This window comes from Rhinolophus hipposideros, assembly GCF_964194185.1.
Source record: "Rhinolophus hipposideros genome assembly, chromosome: 1".
NCBI lineage: Eukaryota > Metazoa > Chordata > Mammalia > Chiroptera > Rhinolophidae > Rhinolophus > Rhinolophus hipposideros.
In genome coordinates, this window is record NC_138047.1 from 60,586,478 (window position 1) to 60,608,113 (window position 21,636).

The following is a 21,636-nucleotide window of genomic DNA, read 5'->3' on the forward strand; positions in this document are numbered from 1 at the left end:
GTTAAATGGTTAAAAGTGGTGTTATTAAAGAAAAAGTGCAAAACCTTTTTTTACAGAATAGTATAAATGTTTATTTTTTGTACGATTTACTTTGCTGTCCTGTTTTTACAATATAGAAAAGTGTATTCTTTGAATAGCTCTAGTAAATATAAATTTAATCTTTCTACTTTGGGATGTAAATAGAGCTAAAAAATTATATACCCAACCCTCCCCAAAGTCTTTTAAAATTGTTGAATTAATGTGGATATTAATCTTGTTCAGCAATTTGATGCAAATGCCTAAATACAAAAAGTTTAGTTAAGTACTACACACAAAGGAAAAGACTTAATACTTTAGCTTCTTGAAAATCAGGAAAACTAGTAGCATTTGATTGCACCTTCAAATTTTTACAAGCAAAACATTCTCAAGCAATGCCATCATACATAATCTATAATTGTAATCCAAATTTCACAAACATTTTCTGCACACTGTATATAAATACACATCACAAAGGTGCAATTAGAATTAAACATAGAATATGTACAAAATGAACAAAGTTTAGGTTTAGACCAAAAAGGTATTGTAATCTTTTGAAAAATAACTTGATTAGATATTATTTTATCCTCTTACACTAATTTACATTTATACAAATTTTAATTAAACATACTAGAGTGAGGTGCTAAGAATGTCTGCACTATCTACATTTAAAGTTTACTGCACTATAATTTTATAAATCCAAATTTCAAGAGGAAGATACTTTAATGAATAACGGAATCTTCTTTTGGATTACTTAATTTCTAGTGCCTATATCTTGCGTGTTCATATGAACATATATACACACTTAATACATACAACTATAGATTCCTTGCAGGAAATGTAATAATTATATACTAATTACCGAGGATTAAGGTACCTAACAAAATGCCTGAATTCCAACATGGTTTTCTCTTGTCATAAAATCCACAGTCCTATTATAACAGGCTCTTAAATTCATAAAGGTTTGTATTTCTGAAAATGATTTAAGTTATTTTAGAATTATATGAAAACACTCATACCTTCAGCTAACCAAATCACTGGCTAAAAATAATGCCATATTAAGCTTCCCTTATAAAAAACAAAAATCCCACTACAATTTTGAAAGCTTTGTTAGGAGGCCCATTTCAGTAAATCAAGTAAGAGTCATATATTGGTTTAATACCTTTCGGTTCAAAAGTCTATAAAGACTTTTGTTTGTATAGATGAAAAATCCTTCCCGAAACTCATCTCTTAGAGCTTCAAGCTTCAATATACTGTATTTCTCCATCCAAGCCGAATTTGATACCTGGTAATTATATAAGGTTCTATTTTATCACTACATAATAATAATAATAGTAATAATAATAATAATAATAATGTTTACTTCTATTTATATGCACCTCTCATTTTAATAGTACCCAGTAATCACTTTGACAATTTATTATCATTTCAAATACATACCACTTCCTTAAAAGAAAATGGAAACATCCCAGAGCATTTCTTAGTCACCCCTTATTATAAAAACACATTAGCCATCCTTTGAATATTCTTTACTATCCCTTAACGCTTAACGTTTTTCAAAAAAACAAAATAACTTTTGCATTTTAAGTGTGCCTACAGATTACTTCCCCTTCTGACATTCTCAAAGTCACAATAGGATATTATTCCAGAATCTGCCTTAAAAAGTCATTTTTTCTTAAAAAGATAGTGCTTTTCTAAACACAAAATGTCATTTGAATATGCTTCATTAAGAATTGTTTATGTAGGCATTCTATCTGCTTATATTCTGGTCTAGTACCAAAGAACGACTGGGTATTACCAATGTTCCTTTGGCTTTTTCTACTGAACAAAGTCATACAACGCCATACATAATAAATTATAGTAATTTATAAATGTTCTTTGTCAATAAGAGTCAGAAGGATAGAACATCTAATTCTTAAGAAACCCAAGCAAATTAAAAATCTATATAATACAATACAGAAAAATTCAATTCAGAGGGGGCATAAGTAGATTTAACTAAGATTTAAAATGTACTAATATCCTCATTTAAAATTTCTTCTCTTTCAGTATTATAATTTCAGATCTCACAAGGACTGAATTAACAATACAGTCATTGTTAAACTAACTTGCAGAAAACCAAGAGTCCCTGCACCTTCAATTTTCTGTACAGTTCCATTTATCAGTCTTTTATACAAAAGTTAGCAATTCATGGCACAAGGGTCACTTTTTGCTTTTCCAGCAGAGTTGATGACGCTCATCAAACATCGTCCAAATTCCTCAAGTATCATCCGTTCTGCTGCTGCCTTTGATTTTCCCTTCTTGTCTGCCTGCTCTGCCTGGGCAAGAAGGCAATTACACGTGGCTTCAGCTACTTCCTTAGTTACAAATGTAAATGGCAATCTGAAATGATTTTTGAGAAAGAAAGAGAGAGATGATGATGGTGTTGAGTAACTTTGAAAATGGATGACATTCTTTCATTTGGAAATCTCTGTTGACATTTTCATGGTTCACCAGGACACTGAGCATCACCACAATCTTTTCAGTGAGCACAAGCACATCCTAAAGAGCTTTGAAAAGTTAGACCTGGTTTATGATTGAACATATTTTCAAAATGTTCAGAAAATATATGTCTACTTACCTAACTAAAAGATGTAATTCTACATGACTGGTCTATTTCTATAACAAAAGTCCTCCCAGTTTGTGAATGTAAGTAAGCTCCGCAAGTGCAGTCATTGCTTTATCTACTCTGTTTCTTCACTGCCTAGAACAGTGCCTGACACATGGAGACACTCCATGCATATTTGCTGAATGAATGAGTAATACTGGGAATTGAAAGCACTGTCCATTCCTGTACAACACTGCAATTAAAGCTCTTTCCTATAGTCCCATATACTTAAAACAAAACAAAAAGGCACCCCAAATTCTTGCATTGTTCTATCACAACAAAAACAATGGGGAAACCAGATGCTGTTCTATACATGGAATTTCATTCATAAAGCTCTGAACTACTGAGTATTAAATTTGAGCAATCCATCTGAGGCTTGCTATACATAGACAAGTGGTAAAAACCTTCAAGAGATAAAATCAGGCAACCTAATTCTAACCACTAACTCAACAACTTGTAAGCAGTCACTGATAGAAGGAAACTACAAAACAAAATAAATGAAGTCTTTAATTAAGGCCTGCCATGACAAGAGAGGATAATTAAGGACTTAGGCTGCTATATAGTTGTATAGAAATCTTTAAAATATAAAAAGCACTTTAAATTTGAAAATATTATATTACAATAATATTGTATAATTATTAAAACTATAATAGTAGTACATGTAATATTTAGAAACTACAAAAGTAAAGAAAAAATTTCAAATTTTTGTCACTCAAAGACAAAAGTTACATGGCTGGTATAACTTTTTATACAGTTCTTTTTAACATAGTTTTGAATATAGTATATAATTTTGTGTTCTTAAATACTTCATAATATAAACATTTCCCCATGAAAATTGAAAAATTAATTGTATGTAAAATATTTGAGTATAGCAATATTTCAATCTCCAAATGGAGATTAAATTTAATATTCTGAAGGATTATTGAAAGCAGATTACCAGAAAGGAGTCTGCCTATTAAGATGTCTGCCCATTTCCACTTTATTCAGTTAAGAACCATTTGCTGATTATATTAGTTGTAAGAGTTCTTTAAAACTAATATCCAAAATATTTTGTACAAAGGAAGTCTTACTGTTCTTAGTATTGGATCTTATTTCAATTTAGGCATTTTAAATGATATACCATTTGCAAGCCTCATTCCACTTAATAATTCCTCAAATTAACCTCTAACAAACTCTCTAATATAAACCCAAGTTAGTAAACATGTTGCATCAGGCCGTGCCAAACGCACCAAAGATGCTTTACTCCTCTCAGCCATGTGATAAGGGAGATCTGAAGGCTAAGAAAACAAGCTTAGAGATGAAGTGCTTGTCGAATTCACAAACTATTACAGAGCACAGATAGTATTTAAACTCAGGTTGGCTTGACTTTAAAAGAAGCTCCAGCTTTCCAACTCCAGAGCTCAGCAGTCTAGTGAAATTAGGTGCTCCACTGGGATGGGAAAGCGCTACCAGGATACGCAAAAGGCAAGAGATGATAAGAAAGTGCAAAAATATGGGTAATGACACAACCAGTAGTGGATATTAAAAATTTGGTTTTCTTAGGGGTTTTTCAAATTACATAATTGCTCATCTTAGTAGGGAGAAATCAAATTAAAGCACAGTCAACTAAAGCATTACTGTGCATTTTAGAACTGTGCAATATATTTGAGTGGTTTTTCTGTTACCTTTAAATTCCTTTATAGCAATAACTAAAGAAAATGCAAAAATGAAGTTTGCAACCAAAAGCATGAACTCAATTTTGTCCAAAATGAGAAACTACCAAAAACGAATATTCATGTCATACTATAAAAAGAGGAAAATATTGACTTACTTTCCTCCTCCACTGTTCAAAGTTGGTGTTGGCCTAGTAAGCAAGTCCGAAATTTGAGAGGATAACTTAGTCTTTGCTGCTGTTTGTTGCTGTACCCTTACTTCTGCTGCATCTGCCAAGTGCATCAATGTCTTTCTTTCAGGGCTTTCTTCAAAATTCTTACAGCCAATACATTTGCATATTGAAGAACACATTATTTTTGCCTAGAAGATTCACAAAAGAAAAGCTTCCAAATTCAAATCAAAAAACATTACTGTAAGTAGACTCCATGATCAAATCAACAAATAATAGGACTGGTCAACCGATATAAGATAAAATGGAAACATCTCTTGCTAACAAACACTAAATGGGCTAACCACCCATGTGGATCGGTAGGTATTCTCAAGTCTGAGAGTGGCTATATGTTTGTGTTTGAGACCGTCCATGTCAATTTCTCCTCCACCATAGATTTTCCTCCTGGTATGAATAATAGATGTTCTTTATAAAAAATATGAATGATACATTACAGTATTAAAAAGTAAGAGTCCACCAGAATCAAACCACCTCAGTGAAATCTTCGACATGTTAGTGACCTCCAACTTATGCAAACACACACACAATATTCACATTGAAGGAATTTAATAGATGCTATTTTTATTATGGATATCTCCTTCCCTGAACCTCTCTTTGTTCCAGATTCCCCAAACCCTTCGATAATCCATATTAAACCAGTGTGTGCTTTCATGTGAAAATATGCAAAATATATGTATATTTATGAAAAACACTGATCTTATATACATACACATATATTAACTCACAAATAAGTCTTTCTCTTTTCAGTTTGTTTTACAAAATCATATTCCCACTTCTCTGCATCTTCCTTTTCTCACACTAAGACTCAAGAAATCCATCCCTCCAAGACATCTGGCATAGGCTAAATTCATATATTAATCCCTGGTATGAATGGGCTACATTTTATTTGGGCATTCACTCCCCTGTCGATGGGCATTTATTTTGTTTCAAGTTCTTGAGTACCACAAACAATGAATAAAAAGATTTTTGTATATACTATGCTTTTATTTCTATGAGCTAGATTTCTAGAATTGGGCTTACTGGCCAAAGGGTACATGTATTTTAATTTTAATAGATGTGGCCACATTGTTTTTCAAAAGGCTGTAATACCTCACATCTCATCAGAAATGTATAAAAGACACCTTTCCCACATTCCCTCCAACAAGGTATATTATAGCTCTTTGTAATATTCACCAATCTGATTGGGGGGGAAACCTAAAGTGAGATCTCACTGTTCTTTAATTTGCATTTTCTAGACTCCTAGTAAATTTGAGTATCTTTTGCTGGCTGCATTTTCTTCAGTGAACCCATGTCAATTTAAATAAATAATTTCTCTCTACAGCACCTAGCATGATAAATGGATCATACTGTGAACACATTTTACCCTGCTCCTTTCTTACTACAATATACTAATAAATTCTATTTACCAAGGGACAAAATGGATATACATTTTGAGTTAATTGGGTTACTATGAGCCAGGCAGGGTTACTTTACTTAACTAAAGCAATACTTAATAAGTATCTAATGATGAAGGGATAAAAATCCCTCAGTGAGGAAGTGGGGTGGAGGGGTGGGGGAGACATACCAATAATGGAAATTTGGATTAAGTTTTAAGAACCGTAAGAAAGGTACTAATAATGCCTAACAGTATCTCAGGAGGGAGAAATTAGAATGACAAGGCGTCCATTTGGCTTTGCTAATTCAACTTCTTTTGTGGACAATTACATTATTCACGTATGGTTGAATTTCACATGCCTAGAATGTATTGATTGCTCAATGCCATATACATGAAAGGCTTTTTTTGCCCTTCAGACCCAGCTTTACAATAATTTTCATTTTCTCTCTTTTTGTGGACTTGGTTTTATAGCTTACATTTTTATATATTCATGACAATTTTTATATGATATGGTTTATGAAGAGAAGCCACCTCTTTCATCAGGTATTTAAACAAGAATCAATCTTTTCCAATAGTGGATGAAAAACCAACTTGTTAGATTCTGAGACAATTTAAGAGACTTTCGAAAACAATCTTGGTGCGGCCTGATGGCTCAGTTGGTTAGATAGAGCACGAGTTTTAACAACAAGGTTGCCGGTTCAATTCCCGCATGGGATGGTGGGCTGCACCTCTTGCAACTAACTAAAGATTGAAAATGACAACTGGATTTGGAGCTGAGCTGCGCCCTCCACAACTAGATTGAAGGACAACTAGTTGGAGCTGATGTGCCCTCAAGAAACATACTGTCCCCCAATTCCCCAATAACATTTATTTAAAAATAAATAAATAAATAGTCTTGATTACACACAATTTTCACTCATACTAACTGACTTTAGGACTAACAAGATATTACTTTACTGTACTTCCTCAAAGAAGTATTTGACCTTTGCAATGCATAAAGGATTCATTACACAGGGAATTCAGTACACAAAATCTTTACTCTGACACGTTTATGTATGGGAAGGGGCACTAAATTGCAGGTACATGCTCCTGGAACAGAGCTAATCTTACCAGGTGAGAGTGCAATCCTTGGTGGTATTACTTTACCAAGTGTAAGGCTAGGCCTTCTGCCCAAACTAAAGTCTCCCTCTGAATATGAAATTTGAAAGAATGAAAATATACCAGATGAGAAGAGCCAACTATAGAAATAACTCAACCCCAAAGATTGTCCATAAAGAGTTTCAGACACACCAAGAAACCAATGAGAGTAACCTAGAGTTAATCTCAGGCCTGACTAGATTGTTACATTTAAGCTTTGCAAATAAAAATAATAAACTACATAGTACTTTGTCTGAAGCAAGAAGGGGATGATTTACATGGCATCTCAAAGCAGAGTTTCAACTATATTCTCTGGCAAAGATGATTCACCCATAAATAAAAACAGCTAGTTGAGTGGGAGGGTGAAATGGTAAAAATGAATGCAATCACCTCACAATGACCAATAACCAATTCCAGCAATATTCCATGTTCCTCCTTTTCTATTTTTATGTTCACAAAGCAAACTTCTTAACATAATTTAGTTTTTCGCACAGCAGTGTTCTTCAACAGGGTGCTACTGGCATTTGGGCAGATCAATCTTTACTTTCAGGACTGCACCCTGAAATATAGGCTATTTTGTATCCATGTATATTTCTAAAAAGCCCATGGGGGAGATTGGGTAGTATTGCCCCTCAGTTGAAGGCTATAATTTCCAATCCACTTTTATGTTATTTTTATTGAAAATCAGTAAACTGGTGCTCTGATTTGCATACTTACTGGTATAATGATCAAGAAGTTATGAACTGGTAAATCAGCTAATGAGACCCCAAGCTGTAATGACAAAACCAAGGTACAGGCATACCATGGTAGATATTGCATATTGTGGGTCTGGTTCCAGAGCACCACAATAAAGCAATTGCCACAATAAAGCGAGTTGTACTCTTTTTGCTGGTACAGGGTCTCGCCTTATAGTTGTAAAAAACTCAACATCTGTGAAGCACAATAAAGCGAAGTGCAATTGTTCCTACGAACCTTTCTTGGGAGACCAGGTCTTCCTCAATTTAGGGCCCTTCGGCCAACTGTACATGTTTTCTAACTGCAAGAGCAAAGCAATTTCCCAATTTCCAAGTAAATTTTTATAGTATGCCCTTTCTAAAGTTATTTTCAAAAGATGGTTAGATTATTTTCCAAAGAGCATCTCACCTCATAGCATTCACAGTAGTTTTTAAGACATCCGGAACGTTTGCAATTACATCCTTTGCTGTGACGTCGATCTGATTCTCCCTCCTTTCCTTTCCCTATTTTAGGCTTAAAAGCTTCTGGATTTCTGTCAAGGCATGCCTATCAAAACAGATCAAATATCAAGTGAAGTTAAATCATAGATTACATTTAAATACTGCAAAGGAATGAATGAATAAATAAAATACGGCATATCCATACAATAGAATAGAATTCAGCAGTAAAAAGGAATGTCACAACATGGATGAAACTTGAAACAAAAATATTCTAAAGTAAGATTGTATGATGGTTGTACAATCCTGTGACTATTGTAAACCATTGAATTATACAGTTCAAATTGGGTGAATCATGTGTTAATTATTTCTAAATAAAAGTGTTTTTTTAAAATAATAAATACATACATACATACATACATACATACATACATACTGCAAAGGGAATTAACTTGCTTTGTAAAACAAAGAGTCCTACAAAAAAATATGTGAAATTAGAAATTTTTGTGAGTTAAACGAAATAAAAATAATCACCTTTATTGCTTTTTGCCTTTCATTTTCATGTTCCAAATTATTATAACAATTAGTACAATTGCAGTTGTTGCAAAATTCACCATTTGCAAAGCAATCACAATATCTGGAATATAAAAGTCAATGTAAGTCATATAAAAAAGTCATTGTTAAAGCAAACAAAACTAGAAATTATCTGCATGATCTATGCAGCAAAACATTTTAGAAATGTACTTAAAACTACCTTGTTATAGTTATATGTTGTCAACTACACAGTAAGACTCAAAATGAAAGTCACCGGCTCTTTAGAATTTTGGTTTAGAAACTTAGTTCCAGCAGTAACAGCTGTCAACACAACAGTTATATGATTTTATGTGCCCCCAAAGTAAATTTTTTCAAAATAATGAAAAAGGAAAATTGTGGGCTATATTCTATGAGTGGAACCTGCTCACTTGAACTACTATCATGGTTTTTTGGACTCCCATATGACCAGTGCTTTTCATTTAACTGTTTTATGTCAAATCTCCTACTTCAGTACTAAGAAGCAAATTAATCATCCAACAATTTTTAAAACTACGCAGCGTATCACCTCATTCAGGAGACCAGATAGAAAGGTCATAAATAAGACCAAATGTGTTATTATTAAGGGCAGAGACTATGTCTATCTACTTCCTGCTGTTGCTTCCCTAACCCCAATTCCAGTACCTCATCTATGAGAAGGACTCTGAAATTATTTTTTTCTGAATGAATGAAAGTATTTTTACAATGCCATATGTTCTCCAACATTGACACTTGTATGTTTATTTAAATTACTTTGACTTATAAAATTGGTCTACCTAGAATTTTTAGTTAACTCTATTTATTTTAAAAAGCATTTCAGGTATATCCAATGAGAAAACAGTAGCAAAAAGACTTACAATTTCAAACACAGCGATTTTGTACAATTACAGGGCTTTCTGGGCCGACTGGCAGACTCTGATGAGATTATGCTATACAGACAACAAAAAAGACATACATTTTAATCAATTAAAAGTAACTATTTAAAATTAGAAAATCTGTAAGTTCCTCCTAAAATAAAGCTTTAACAAATATATCCAGCTCTAATAAAAGTTTGCTATGTTGTCCATTTACATTAAGTTCAAAAACAAGTAGTAACACGAAAAGCGAAACAACCAAGATACGGATTTAAAAAAAAGAAAAAGAAAAAAGGAAGTTATCAATAGCTTCTACAAAACATTCCACAAAAAATATTCCTCCTTCTGAGAGAATTAAAGTTGAAATCTCCTCAAAACTTTTTGGATGCAATTATAAAAGGTAGTGAGTAGAAAAGGGTATGTAGGGCCAGAATTTGGGAGGGGAGGAAAGGGTAGACTGATTCCGTCAGATAGCTAGGCACTGCCTCTAAATCAACACTGCAAAGGCAACAATAAAAAGATTTAAAAACAGACAAAAAAAAGCAAAGACCTAACATAATTTAAAAACTAATTAAAAGAGTATCTTCAGAGTGGGAGAGGAGAGATGGAGAAGTGGAGATAGAGAAACAGAGAGAATAGTAGAACACGTGGCAAAAATTGGTGAATTCAAGTAAAAAATATTTGGGAGTTCTTTTGACTATTCTTGTGACTTTTCTGTTTAAAGTATTTAGAAATAAACAGTACCATAGAGGCATGCTCACATAGCTTTGAGGGGAAAAAAATTAAATGTATTTTGAAATAGATATATATACACACACACACACACACACACATATTTGATGCTGCATTTCACCTGATTTAACAATTTATATATTTTCAAAATACTCACCCATTGAATGGAAGTCTTGCCTGGGTTTGGATACCCGGTGTTCCAGTAAAGTTAGAGTTGCTTGCTATTGACACATATGAAGATTGCTGTAGCTACATGTAAAGAAAGGTAATTTTAGACTCTATTTACAAAAATGGATAAATTCTCAGGTATAATGATCAGTCAGCAGCACAATTCATATACTAAAATATTAATAGGAAACACAGAATGGACAATTTCATACAAACTCACCACCTCATGAAGTTTTTCTAAAGACCCAAACTAATACTAGAGATGAAAACAACATAAACATTTTAAAGTGCTACATTACACAAATATAGGAAATTTTTTCATAGAGGAGTATGTTATCAGAATTAGGAAATTCTAGATGAATGCTCTGAAAGAGTAATAATGTGTACTGGCTAGAAAAATGCAATGTGTCTACTTGTAACTAAAACAGGTAGTGTATCGATCATCACATTGCAAGTTATAGAGAATGAGAAGTTACGTGCACAATAATGAAGTTTCTACTTCAAACTCATTTCTAAACATAAGAGATACTAATGATAAAAATACTGAACCTTAATTTTTTAAAACATCTTTTTAAAACATATTTTTTAAAAACATATTTCAAAGTACATTTCGTTAAAATACAGATAGGTTTCCGTCTCTCTTATAATCTGAAATAAATTCAATAGCTTAGAACATGGTACTAATTTGCTTGATTCTTACATGAAAAAGAAAACTTCTGCTTCCTAGAAGCCGCACTCCTAACCCAAACCAGACAATTGTATAATCTGTAGCTTTGATCTAAAGATGACCAGATGAGAGAGTCTGGACAGGCCACTAAAGATACATTGCATAGAAATGCATCTCACAGTAGAACAAGTCAGTAGCATCATATTCATAGATGAGGAAGAGCTTTATTAGTCACAGTTGTTTCTGAATTCGTTCGGATTCTGCTGATTTTAGCTTCAATTTACTTTCTCGTATATCTACATGATCTTGCCCTCTCGCCAAACTGCCCTCAGTTCCAAATTATCTGACTTTTATAGTTGACTTATGCTCTGTACTCCTCAATGCTTAATATACCTGAAAACAGCTTAGAAGTTTTCATTAATGTTTCAAGATTGTGGAAAGAGCCATTTTAATACTGAATTAGATGGGTTGAGTAGTTTCAGAACAGGATAGCGCTAGACATTTTAGACCCATTTTTGGAAGTGCAATGACTTCATTTTTGCCTCGTACCTGAGTAACATACTGAGCTGGAAGCACTGCGTAACCCACATTCCCTGTTCCCGGAGCTGGGGCCAACACAGTGCCTGGTGGCAGGTTAGTGAGGTTTGGCTGGATCTGTGGCAGTGGGGTGGCAGGCATGATAAGCCGCTGCTGGGGCTGGCTGGTAGTAACGATTTGTGAAGTTGGATTGATTGGTTTTGGAACAACCTAAAAAGAAATAAATTGTATCAATAATTACAAAAATAAACTTTACAGCTTCTCGGTGCAGTATACATTTCTTGTCCTTCAATCTTAACTTTCAATTTTAAAAGCAAATTGTCTGTGGGAGCCACTGAAAAAAGACATTATGTGATACTCACTTGTTTGACAGTCTGTGCTGGGACAAGTGGAACTGACATCCGCACTGGAGTGGTGTTGACAACCACAGGCTTCGCTTTTTAAAAAAGGGAAACAGGATAATTTACTTACAGGAAATAGTATTTAAAACATTTAAGATACTTAGTTCCCTCAAGATATCCTTATGAAAGACCTATAGAATTCCATTTGTTTCCTATTTGAAACAATGTTTAATCAGGATCACTACCTTTCAAAATTCCTTAACCCATCTACTAGGTAGCTATATAGTCTGTCCACTTTATGAGGGAATGTTTGTCATTTAACACATTCTACTGAAAATACTTCAGTCTGTATTTGGACGACTTATATAGTCATCACTAAATCCAACAGATGAAACGTTACATAAGGAAAAAAATACTGCCATTCAGGAGCTCGGGTAACAACACTCTTCTATACTATTTCTAATTCTGTGTTTGTATTTACACCAGAGAAAAATATCATTCTTGTGTAATTCATTATTTACCGAGTATCTATTAAAAGGCAGCAAAGTATGGTTAAGAATATGGTCTCTTAAATCATCAGACCCTGGGGGTTCAAATTCCAATTCTGCTGCTTTCTAACTACTTAAACTTTCTTTGCCTTTATCTTTATCTGCAATATGGGAATAGTATCTCCCTTAAAGGGTATAAGGATTAAATATATTAATTCATAAACGTTTATTAGAACAGTGCCCAACAAATAGTAAGTGCTCAATAAATATTAGTTGACATTATTGTGATTAATGTTATTACTACAACCATTACTACTATATAAATGACTACTATTTTACTGTAGTAGATGACTACACTACTATATACAGTAGTGTAGTAATAAATAATAACTAGTAGTAGTAATAAATGACTACTACTATATACACTGTGGACAGTGTTCCAGGGAAATTCAAGTACAAGACACCCGCTCAAAGAGATTATATTCAAGTCTAGCAGATTAGACAAGTACCCAATAAAATAAATACTGTTAAAAAAAGAGAAAGTGCTGTGGGAGTTCGAAGGCAACAGAACATACATGCGATTGGCAGAGGATGGGCTATGGAAAGCATGCATTGAGGACACAGGTTCTGAGATAGGTCCTGTTCAGTGATTAGGTTACAGAGAGGGTTCACAGGCTGGAGAAGGACATTCCACACAGAGGCAGAGGCATGAGAAGTGGAGGCGTAATGCTGGAAAGCAGCAAATATTGCACAAAATGTTAGTGACCAGAGCTAGTTTGGCTGCAACTAGGCAAGCACAAGCAAAAAGGATGACTGCAAGACCTTGAATGTGGGGGAGAAATTTGTGTTTTTAATTCAGTAGGCAATGAGAAGTATCTGAGGATTCCGAAGTACAGAAATATGATTGGAATAGCACGAAAAGAAACTGTTTGGCAGCAGTGTGTAAGACAGAATGGAGCTGCAAGAAACAAGTTAGAAGAGTGAAAAAACTGAGGGTCTAGTCTGGGGTGACAGCACTGGGAATGGAAAGGAGAGAGCAGTTACAAAGAGACATGGGAGAGGTTGAAGGAACATGAATTATCGACCTTTTGGATGGCAGAAATTGTAGGTATAAGGGAAGAAAAGTCACTGTGAAGCTTTCAAGTGACTGGGAAAATAACAGCTATTAAAACTAAAAACTCAAGGATGAGTTGATTTGAAGGGAAGATGAAACGTGACAGAGAGAAACGCTATGATGAAACTCAGGAGATTGGCACAAGACCTATTATTATCTTTAGACCAAAAGAAATACAATGTTTAATACTGCCTACTGCCACTTTCACAGTCTAAAAAGGGGATTTAGGTAGCTAGAAAGGACATCCCTTATTTATGTAAATAGTCTAGAGCCTGGTCTGAGAAAGGTTGAGATAAGGTGATCTAAACTGCTCAGAACAATAAAAGAAAAAAAAATAGATTTCCGTGGATGGAAACGCTGGGCAGGTCAATGGCTGAAGACCAAAAGTAGAGAGTCCTGGAAGAACATTAGTGACTACGCTGCCCTAAACGGGAGGAGGTCCCTGCATCAAGGTGATAAACTAAGGAGAAGAGGGGAAGGCAGGAGACCTCCAGAAAGTATTTAATTAGTGGGAAGGACTGCATATTTCTGAATACACTAAAAACCACTAAACAATATGCTTAACAGAGGTGAATTTTATAGTAGCTATGAATTATATCTCAATAAAGTTGTTAAACAAAAAGAGAGTATGACCATGAATTATAGGAGCAGTGACATCCAATACCTGATTTGAAATTGTTTCCTGTTCTGAGTCTCCTCAGTTACTTCATCTTTAGTAAAGTTATAATAACCATTGTAGACTGGCCTCAGCAATACTATAAGGCACTGAAAGGCGAACTGAAAGGTATTAAAAGCCTGAAATCATGTTTGGGACACAGAAGAGTGAACTCCCTACACCACTGGCTCCTTGGCGAGGAGATGCTGATCATCATTCCATGAGCAGATACAGCAGCAATTCTGAAGCAAGTGCAAAAACTAGAGATATGTAAGAATGTCCTCCGAGTCCACGAAATAATGGGGAAAGGAGTGTGTGGTCTGCTCTCAAACTCTGATGATTCCTATTTGGAGAATAAAGAAAGGAACCCCATGCATGTGTGCGCATGTGCACATACACAGAGCTGGAAAATTTGGGAACTCAGGTTTACATTAGCTTGGTATCTACATGATGAGTTTTAACTGAAACCTGGGGAATGCAGAAAATATGGTCAGAAAAAAGGACACTATAAATTGCCTAGGGAAGGGGGGTTATCATATTGACGTTATATAATAAATCAACAGTCTATTTCTCCTCCTTAACTTTTGAGCTGTCCAATAATACTACTACTGCAGTTTTCAGAGAAGATGGCATAGTCTTTCATTGTTTAGTCTAACTAGAATTCTGACAATCTTTTTAGAACAGCCCCTTCCAAACTTCAGAAACCACAGCTGCAAGTTTCTGAGACTTCTTAATTTCTTAAACTGATTTCCTCCCTCACCAAGATGGCAGGAGATAATATTCTAAAGAGGTTAACCAAGCATTCTTCTGGCTCTTTCTGCAGTGCTACCTGCCGTCCAGCCTGCAGTGAACAGTATGGAGCCTTGGAATGCTGGTTTTTGTATGGCTTTCATGAGAAAATGTATAAGATGAGCCCAATTCTCTTTGGCATAAGTAAATCGCTCATAGGAAATTAAGCCCTTAGAAAGACATTAATACATTTGATGAACTAGAGCAACTATTTAGTGTATCTCTAATAAAAATTGCAAGTTAACTCGCTCGCTATTCCTGAGAAATAATATAGTATATTATACATACCCAGATCTTTTATGGGATAGAAGAGAAAGACAAAAAGAAAAATATGGGTGAATATAAGGGAAACTGCATGGGTAGTAAGTGTCTATGAGTGGGTGGGAAGAGGGTATACATAGAGAACGAGCCAGAGAGACAGAGGGGTGAAGAGAGGAAAAGTTGAAAGTGGACAGAAAAGCAGGAAGAAGCAGGGAAGGGTGTTATGTGGGGGCGTGTAGATGACGGATTTTCAGGGGGCAAAGAGAATAGAGATACAGGCAGAAAGACAGACATGAAGTTGGAAAAGAAGCCACCGGTAAATACCTTAGAATTACAAAATGCCCAACCCATCCCTCCACTCTTCCTGGATCTTCAGCTCCCTTTTCTACTTATACCAAAACCTTATTCTTGATAATGAGTAAATTCATTTTAACATCACACTGGAAATTATACTCAGCATACTGTATACATACAAACAACACACACATAAAATATCACCAATTGTATCTAATGACTGCTTTACATCATTATGATATCTAAGGAAATTGAACTTGTAAGCACTTTTGTTAGTAACCTGCTAAGTTTCAGTATTCAGAGAATACAAAACTTGACTCCCCTAGTCATTTTTCCTCTCATTAAGAACACTATAATAAAAGATTTTCTTCCACAATCAGTTTAAAGAAGGATTAGAAAATATGATTTACTTGATATGTCTGATTTTAATAGAACACACACTAAAATGCTGTTTCCCTCAGGGGTCCTCCACTTTCTCCCACTAGTAATTTAAAAAATAAACTGTTTTTTTCTTCTAGTTTCCCTTAAGTGAACTAGCTATCAGCAATAGACGGCTTCACCTTCTGATCCTTTAAAAAAAAAAAAGGAAAGAATAAACAAGTGGTCTTTAATTCTTCTATTAACATCTACAAACAATAAATCATTCATTTGCTTCAACTGCTTTTTGACATCACTGGAATATGTGGCAGTCTTCCAAGAAAAAAACCTGATCCTTTCACACGATTCAATTTTTTAACAAGCAGATAAATATGGAGAAAGGCTATGTGTGAGTCTGTGTATGTGTATCAGGTGGTAGGAAGGGTTAAACACAAACAGAAGATGGAAGGACTATAAAAAGGAATATCTTCCAGGAAAAAAGTACAACTGAGCAAACAACAGAACATTTCAATGGCTTTTTATTAAAAATTACAGATTCAAAATAAGTACAGAATGAAAGTGATATAAATTCTTACTTATTTACACCTTGCCTACTGGTTATTTCAACTGACCCAAACCCTATCAAGCATCTTCATTGTTTAGAAAATAAGATAAATAGTTTGTTTCCATCTAAATTTATCCCACTGGCATCAATGGTAGGCTTTAAACCAGCAATAAAATGACTACCCACAAACTGATAATTATGATTATCTGGTACTACAGCACACTGTGTACCGACTTCTAGCAGAATGAAATACTACAGTTATATAAAACTACAATTCTGTCACTGCTTTGTATAACAGCTGCTAATTCAAACTCTCAGCTGAACTGCCATATTTAATCACGATTTCAGCAAGAAAAAGATCAATGTTCTTCAATAATGTTCAAAGCATTAATTACTATTTTAAAAATGGTTACTAACCTTGCTGAAGAGGCTGAGTGTTTGTACTGGGACTCTGACTAACTGGCTGGGTTGAGCTACTGGCTGTAGTGGCAGTAACAAGTCGGACATAATGAAACTTGCTTCCAGGCACTTGGATCTGCTGGACATTGGGAGCAGTTGCCAGAGGAATAATTGTCTTAAATTGTGATGTGCTCACGCCTCCAACAGTGATGGTCTGCACAGCTGATTTCACTGCCTAGTAAACAATACAACACGGCTCTCATTAATCTGGTATTGAATTTTCCTACACCTTTTAACTTAAGACAATCACTCAAGTAAAAATGTCTGTTCCTGTATTGCATCTAAAGCTGTTGAAAGGAACAACCTGTTCAAAGAGAAATGAAAAGAGCAGAACGAACACAGGAGTAAAACCACAAGTAATGAGTTCTACCTTCCACCCCGAGTAGTTACCTTCCTTGTTAGTCCAGGTCGATGACTTGCTATGAAGAAATTATTATTTAAATTACAAGAACTTGTACAGTTTTATTGATACAAGGTGAAATTTATAAGAAGCGGATTATTTTTAAACTCCCAGAAATAAGTCTCAGATTCAACACAGAAAAAAAAAAGGACTACAGATATTTGACTTTATTGCTACCCACCAAATTAACTATGACAAATTTCATTTTCCCAAGTTCTAAAGGATGAAGAAACCCCAAAGAAAAGCCCATATTATACCTTCAGTAAGTCTAGTCAATTCTGAAAGGCTTAGAACATTCCACAAACACAAATATGCCCACTAACATGTGGGTAGGAGACCAAATTCAGTCCAGAATTACATCAATTTTGGTTGTTTAGGAAAACTAACTAATTTTGGGTGATTCAGATCTGAGTCGATATAATCATTTTTAATCTCCTTCAAAAAGCAGTGCCTTCTTAAAAAGCTAAATGGAACACCAGAGGCAGAACAAAAGTCTTTTAAGTTTCTCCTATCGATGTGTAATCAATGTACAACAGACTGTCATACAAAGCAAGGTCCAGAGAAGACTCTCTGACTAGTTCTATAGCACTATTTTATAAAGAATTACATACCCACCTATTCTTCAAAAAGCCCTCATGCTAAAAGGTAATTGACATGATGGAGAAGGTCTATATTATGTGAATAATAATTTAAGAAAGAATAATTCTGAAGAATTTTAACACTTCATAAAAGACTAGGGAGAAAATAAAAGAATGCCGTTTAGTTTGGAAACTCTATGGGTAATACTATCATTAGACAGAGGCACCACAAAGCAGACTTAAAACAAAAATAAGAGATAACAGCCATAACACTCTGCAAGTTAAATGAAAATATAAAAGTTTAAGAAAAGGAATAAAATGTGTATGAGTACATATGGAAGATACTGAAAAATCAAGCAACCTACGAGACAAATGTGTACAATATTACAAAAAAAGTCCTTGCTGTATCATCTCAAAGGGGGGGGGATACTATCTTAAGAAACAAGGTACCTCAAACATAATAGTTAAATGTATCGAGTATTTAGTATGTATCCAGGACAATGCTTTAAAAACCTCTAAGTGAGATTATCTGGTTTAAATCTAGCAATCACATTATGAGCTAGGTACAGCATGGCACAAGAATAGGGGCTAGTTCAGTTTGCACAGTACTGTGTTTCTTTTTCCATCTCTTTACTTTCAACTTTTCTGCATCCTAAACTTCAAGCTACAACTCTTACAAGCTGTATATAATTGGGTCTTAAAAATATATCACATTTGACTATATTTTTAATCAGCATGCGTCTGTTTACATCTAGCATAGTTAGTTAAATATTTGGATTTAAATCTGCCATTTTACTTTTTCCTATTTGAATCTTCTTTTTCTCTCCCTTCTTGACTTCTTTTGGGTTAAATATTTTATTTCATTTCCCCCTTGTATTAGCTTATTTATACATTATGTTACTGTGTTTTAGTGGTTACCGTAGAGATTACAATGTAGGAATTAAGTTGGTACTTTATACATCACCTAGTCAACGAAAGAACCATAGAACACCAGTATCATTTACTCTGGCCCCATGTTTGTGCTATTGTTAACTATTTTAATTCTACATATACTTAAACTCCACAAGACATTCATTTATATATACCCCACAAATTTACTCTTTCTGTCCTTCCAATATCTCTGTTCTGACATTTGGGATCATTTTCCTCTGAATAAAGAACACACTTTAGGATTTCTTAAATGCAGGGTCTGCTGATAAGAAATTTTTTCCCTCTTAAAAAATGTCTAATCCTTTATCTGTATGGAATTTGCTGGTAAATTCATCTACTAAATTCTTTTTTTTTGGCGGGGGGATTTAAATTTTTTAAAGTGAAATTTGAGGGAAAGAGGAACATGGTAACAAAAAGCCACAGGTATTACTTTACCAATTCAATCGATGCATCTCAGAAACAAGTGATACCAAGGGTTTTCAGATCTTTCCCTGAATTTTTACAATCAAACCACAGCTAGTAAACATCCCCCCACCCATTTTGTTTATTCCCCAAAGTAATTTTGGCTGAGTTTCCCCTCTCGTACTGGATCATTCAAAAAGCACGTTCAAAGTAAAGATAGATGGATTATTAACTCTAATCTTAGCAAGGGCACATAGATTGTTTCCTACCAAATTTTACAACAATTTTACAGTGACCACAAAGGTTATGAGGTTCATGTTACAATGACTATGAAGATAACAGGAAGCAAAATTTGTTATTAATACCGCCCACAAAGGAAAGACAAGTGATGTGTTTACATAATGCACAATATGACATACAAAATTCCTTTAGAAATCATAGCTTTTTCATTTTGCTCAGAATTTTCAATCACCAACTATCTCAATGAGCAAAAATAAGTTACAAACTCAGATGAGTACATGTACTCTCATTTTAAGTGCACACCAAAATCTCCCACTTATTTAAAATAAAAAGTTCGCATTTAAAACCTTCTCTAAGACCCCTGCTCCTGAACACTGCACACCTTCACACCTTCAGGTAAACCACTCAGGCTTGCAAAGCAGTGAAGGATATTAATCCTCTGCTGATTCAAGTTTTTGACACAATTTTTCAAGTGACCGGTATTCACTCTTCCCCACCTGCAAGTTGCAGCAAAGCAAAACAATTCTGCTTTTCTTTCTGCACTTCGACTTGCAAGTGCTTTAGAAAGTTTCCAAGCAACAATTTAACTAACATTAACAATTCACTATTACTATTAACTAGTATTTTCTTTGCTGGTGAGCTCTACTCAATTCCCCAGAGCTCTGCCCACCGATCTTTTCTCCAGAGAATTCCCCCCTTCAACCACATTCCCTGCCACCGCCACCCTCTGCAATATACCTAACCACACACCTCTCCCTTTCTTCACCCCCATCCCTTCCAGTACCAAGCTGGTTCCCTCACCCTCCTACCCACTGATCTTTCTCCAGAGAATTCCCTTCAAGCCACATTCCCTACCCCCACCTTCTGCAATAAATGTATCTAACCATCCCCTCCTTTTCTTCACTTTCTCCTCCCCCCGCACAACCCTCCTGCCCTCCCTCCCATTCCAATGCCCAGATTACCTTGAAATCAAATCAACTAAAATTCAAGTTAATAAAAACCCTACTGAGCAAGCTGAATCAAAGATCACTAGCGGTACCCAAAATATTTTCTTCTTTTAGTAATCTACAATGCCGTCAAAATGCCCAAAGGAGACCTGACATTTCTAACAGAATTTGGGCATGACCAACTTGTACCCTCCGTACTGCAGCACAACACAGTGACCCTCCCCGCCATGTACTTCATCCAACTATTTGCCTAAGGCATTTCAAACAAACATTTTCCCAGTTTTCATCACACTAAGAATTCCTCCAACCAAAGCACAGGTAGGCAGGCAGGTAGGTGGGTGGGTAGGTGAGAGGGTCACGGGGCTCCATCTGCCAGTTCCATCTACAAGGCATCACTGTGTTGTGGCATCAACGATAAAATGTTCTACAGCTTAAGAATCTTCTGGAAGCAACGTTCGTAGCACAGAACTAGTATGACAGGAGGCTCAATTAAGATGTAGCTTCTGAAAAGCGCCACCCAGGAAAGGAGGGTTGCCTGCGGCCATTCATGTGCCTGCAGGGTGGAGCTCCGGATCAACATTCAAATCAACACATCTGCTTGGTGGCCCGGATGCCTCTGCTTTGGACGTGTTAAGACTGTCCCCTCAAAGGGCACAGTCTGAAACCCTTAAACGATGGCCTCCTGACTACAGGGCTTCCTGCACATGGCCTGGAACCATGACACTGGAGAACTTCCTCCTCCTAAGACTGGAAATTAAATCTGCAGGCATCAATTTAGGCGGGTGCTCTCCCTCAGGGTCTCCCCTCCTGCACTGCTACGACTCACACAGGCCAGGGGCTCCATTTCTCCTGGTGCCATCTGATCGCCATGATGAGCACTACAGCAATAAACCACAGTCCACGAGGCACTTTTGTAACTTTCAGCTGGTACCATCGCTGCGGGCCAAGGGTGCATTCAGTCCCCACCCTCTCCACCAGCCAGCAACACCAACCCATCCCACCCAGTCTCAGCAGGGAGAGTCTTTCCTCCAAGATTACCAACAATACCGACTCCAACAGCAAC

At 35.5% G+C, this 21,636-nt stretch overlaps 1 protein-coding gene across 5 annotated transcripts in view; it reads right to left on the reverse strand.

The window, feature by feature from the left end:
• Positions 1-1,386: 1,386 nt before the first annotated feature.
• LIN54 (lin-54 DREAM MuvB core complex component) overlaps positions 1,387-21,636 on the reverse strand; it is a 62,290-nt gene continuing 42,040 nt past the window's right edge. For 2 of the 5 annotated variants that reach the window (XM_081056424.1, XM_081056425.1), the window contains exons 5-13: positions 17,035-17,251; positions 12,116-12,189; positions 11,766-11,963; positions 10,539-10,630; positions 9,653-9,724; positions 8,760-8,862; positions 8,197-8,334; positions 4,470-4,672; positions 2,048-2,394 (exon numbers count right to left, since the gene is read on the reverse strand). In XM_081056424.1, coding sequence (XP_080912550.1) covers positions 2,193-2,394; positions 4,470-4,672; positions 8,197-8,334; positions 8,760-8,862; positions 9,653-9,724; positions 10,539-10,630; positions 11,766-11,963; positions 12,116-12,189; positions 17,035-17,251 — 1,299 coding nt within the window. In that variant the 3' untranslated portion in view covers positions 2,048-2,192. Of the gene's footprint in view, positions 2,395-4,469; positions 4,673-8,196; positions 8,335-8,759; positions 8,863-9,652; positions 9,725-10,538; positions 10,631-11,765; positions 11,964-12,115; positions 12,190-17,034; positions 17,252-21,636 lie in introns of all 5 variants that reach the window. The other 3 variants (XM_081056428.1, XM_081056427.1, XM_081056426.1) reach the window with 3 other exon arrangements.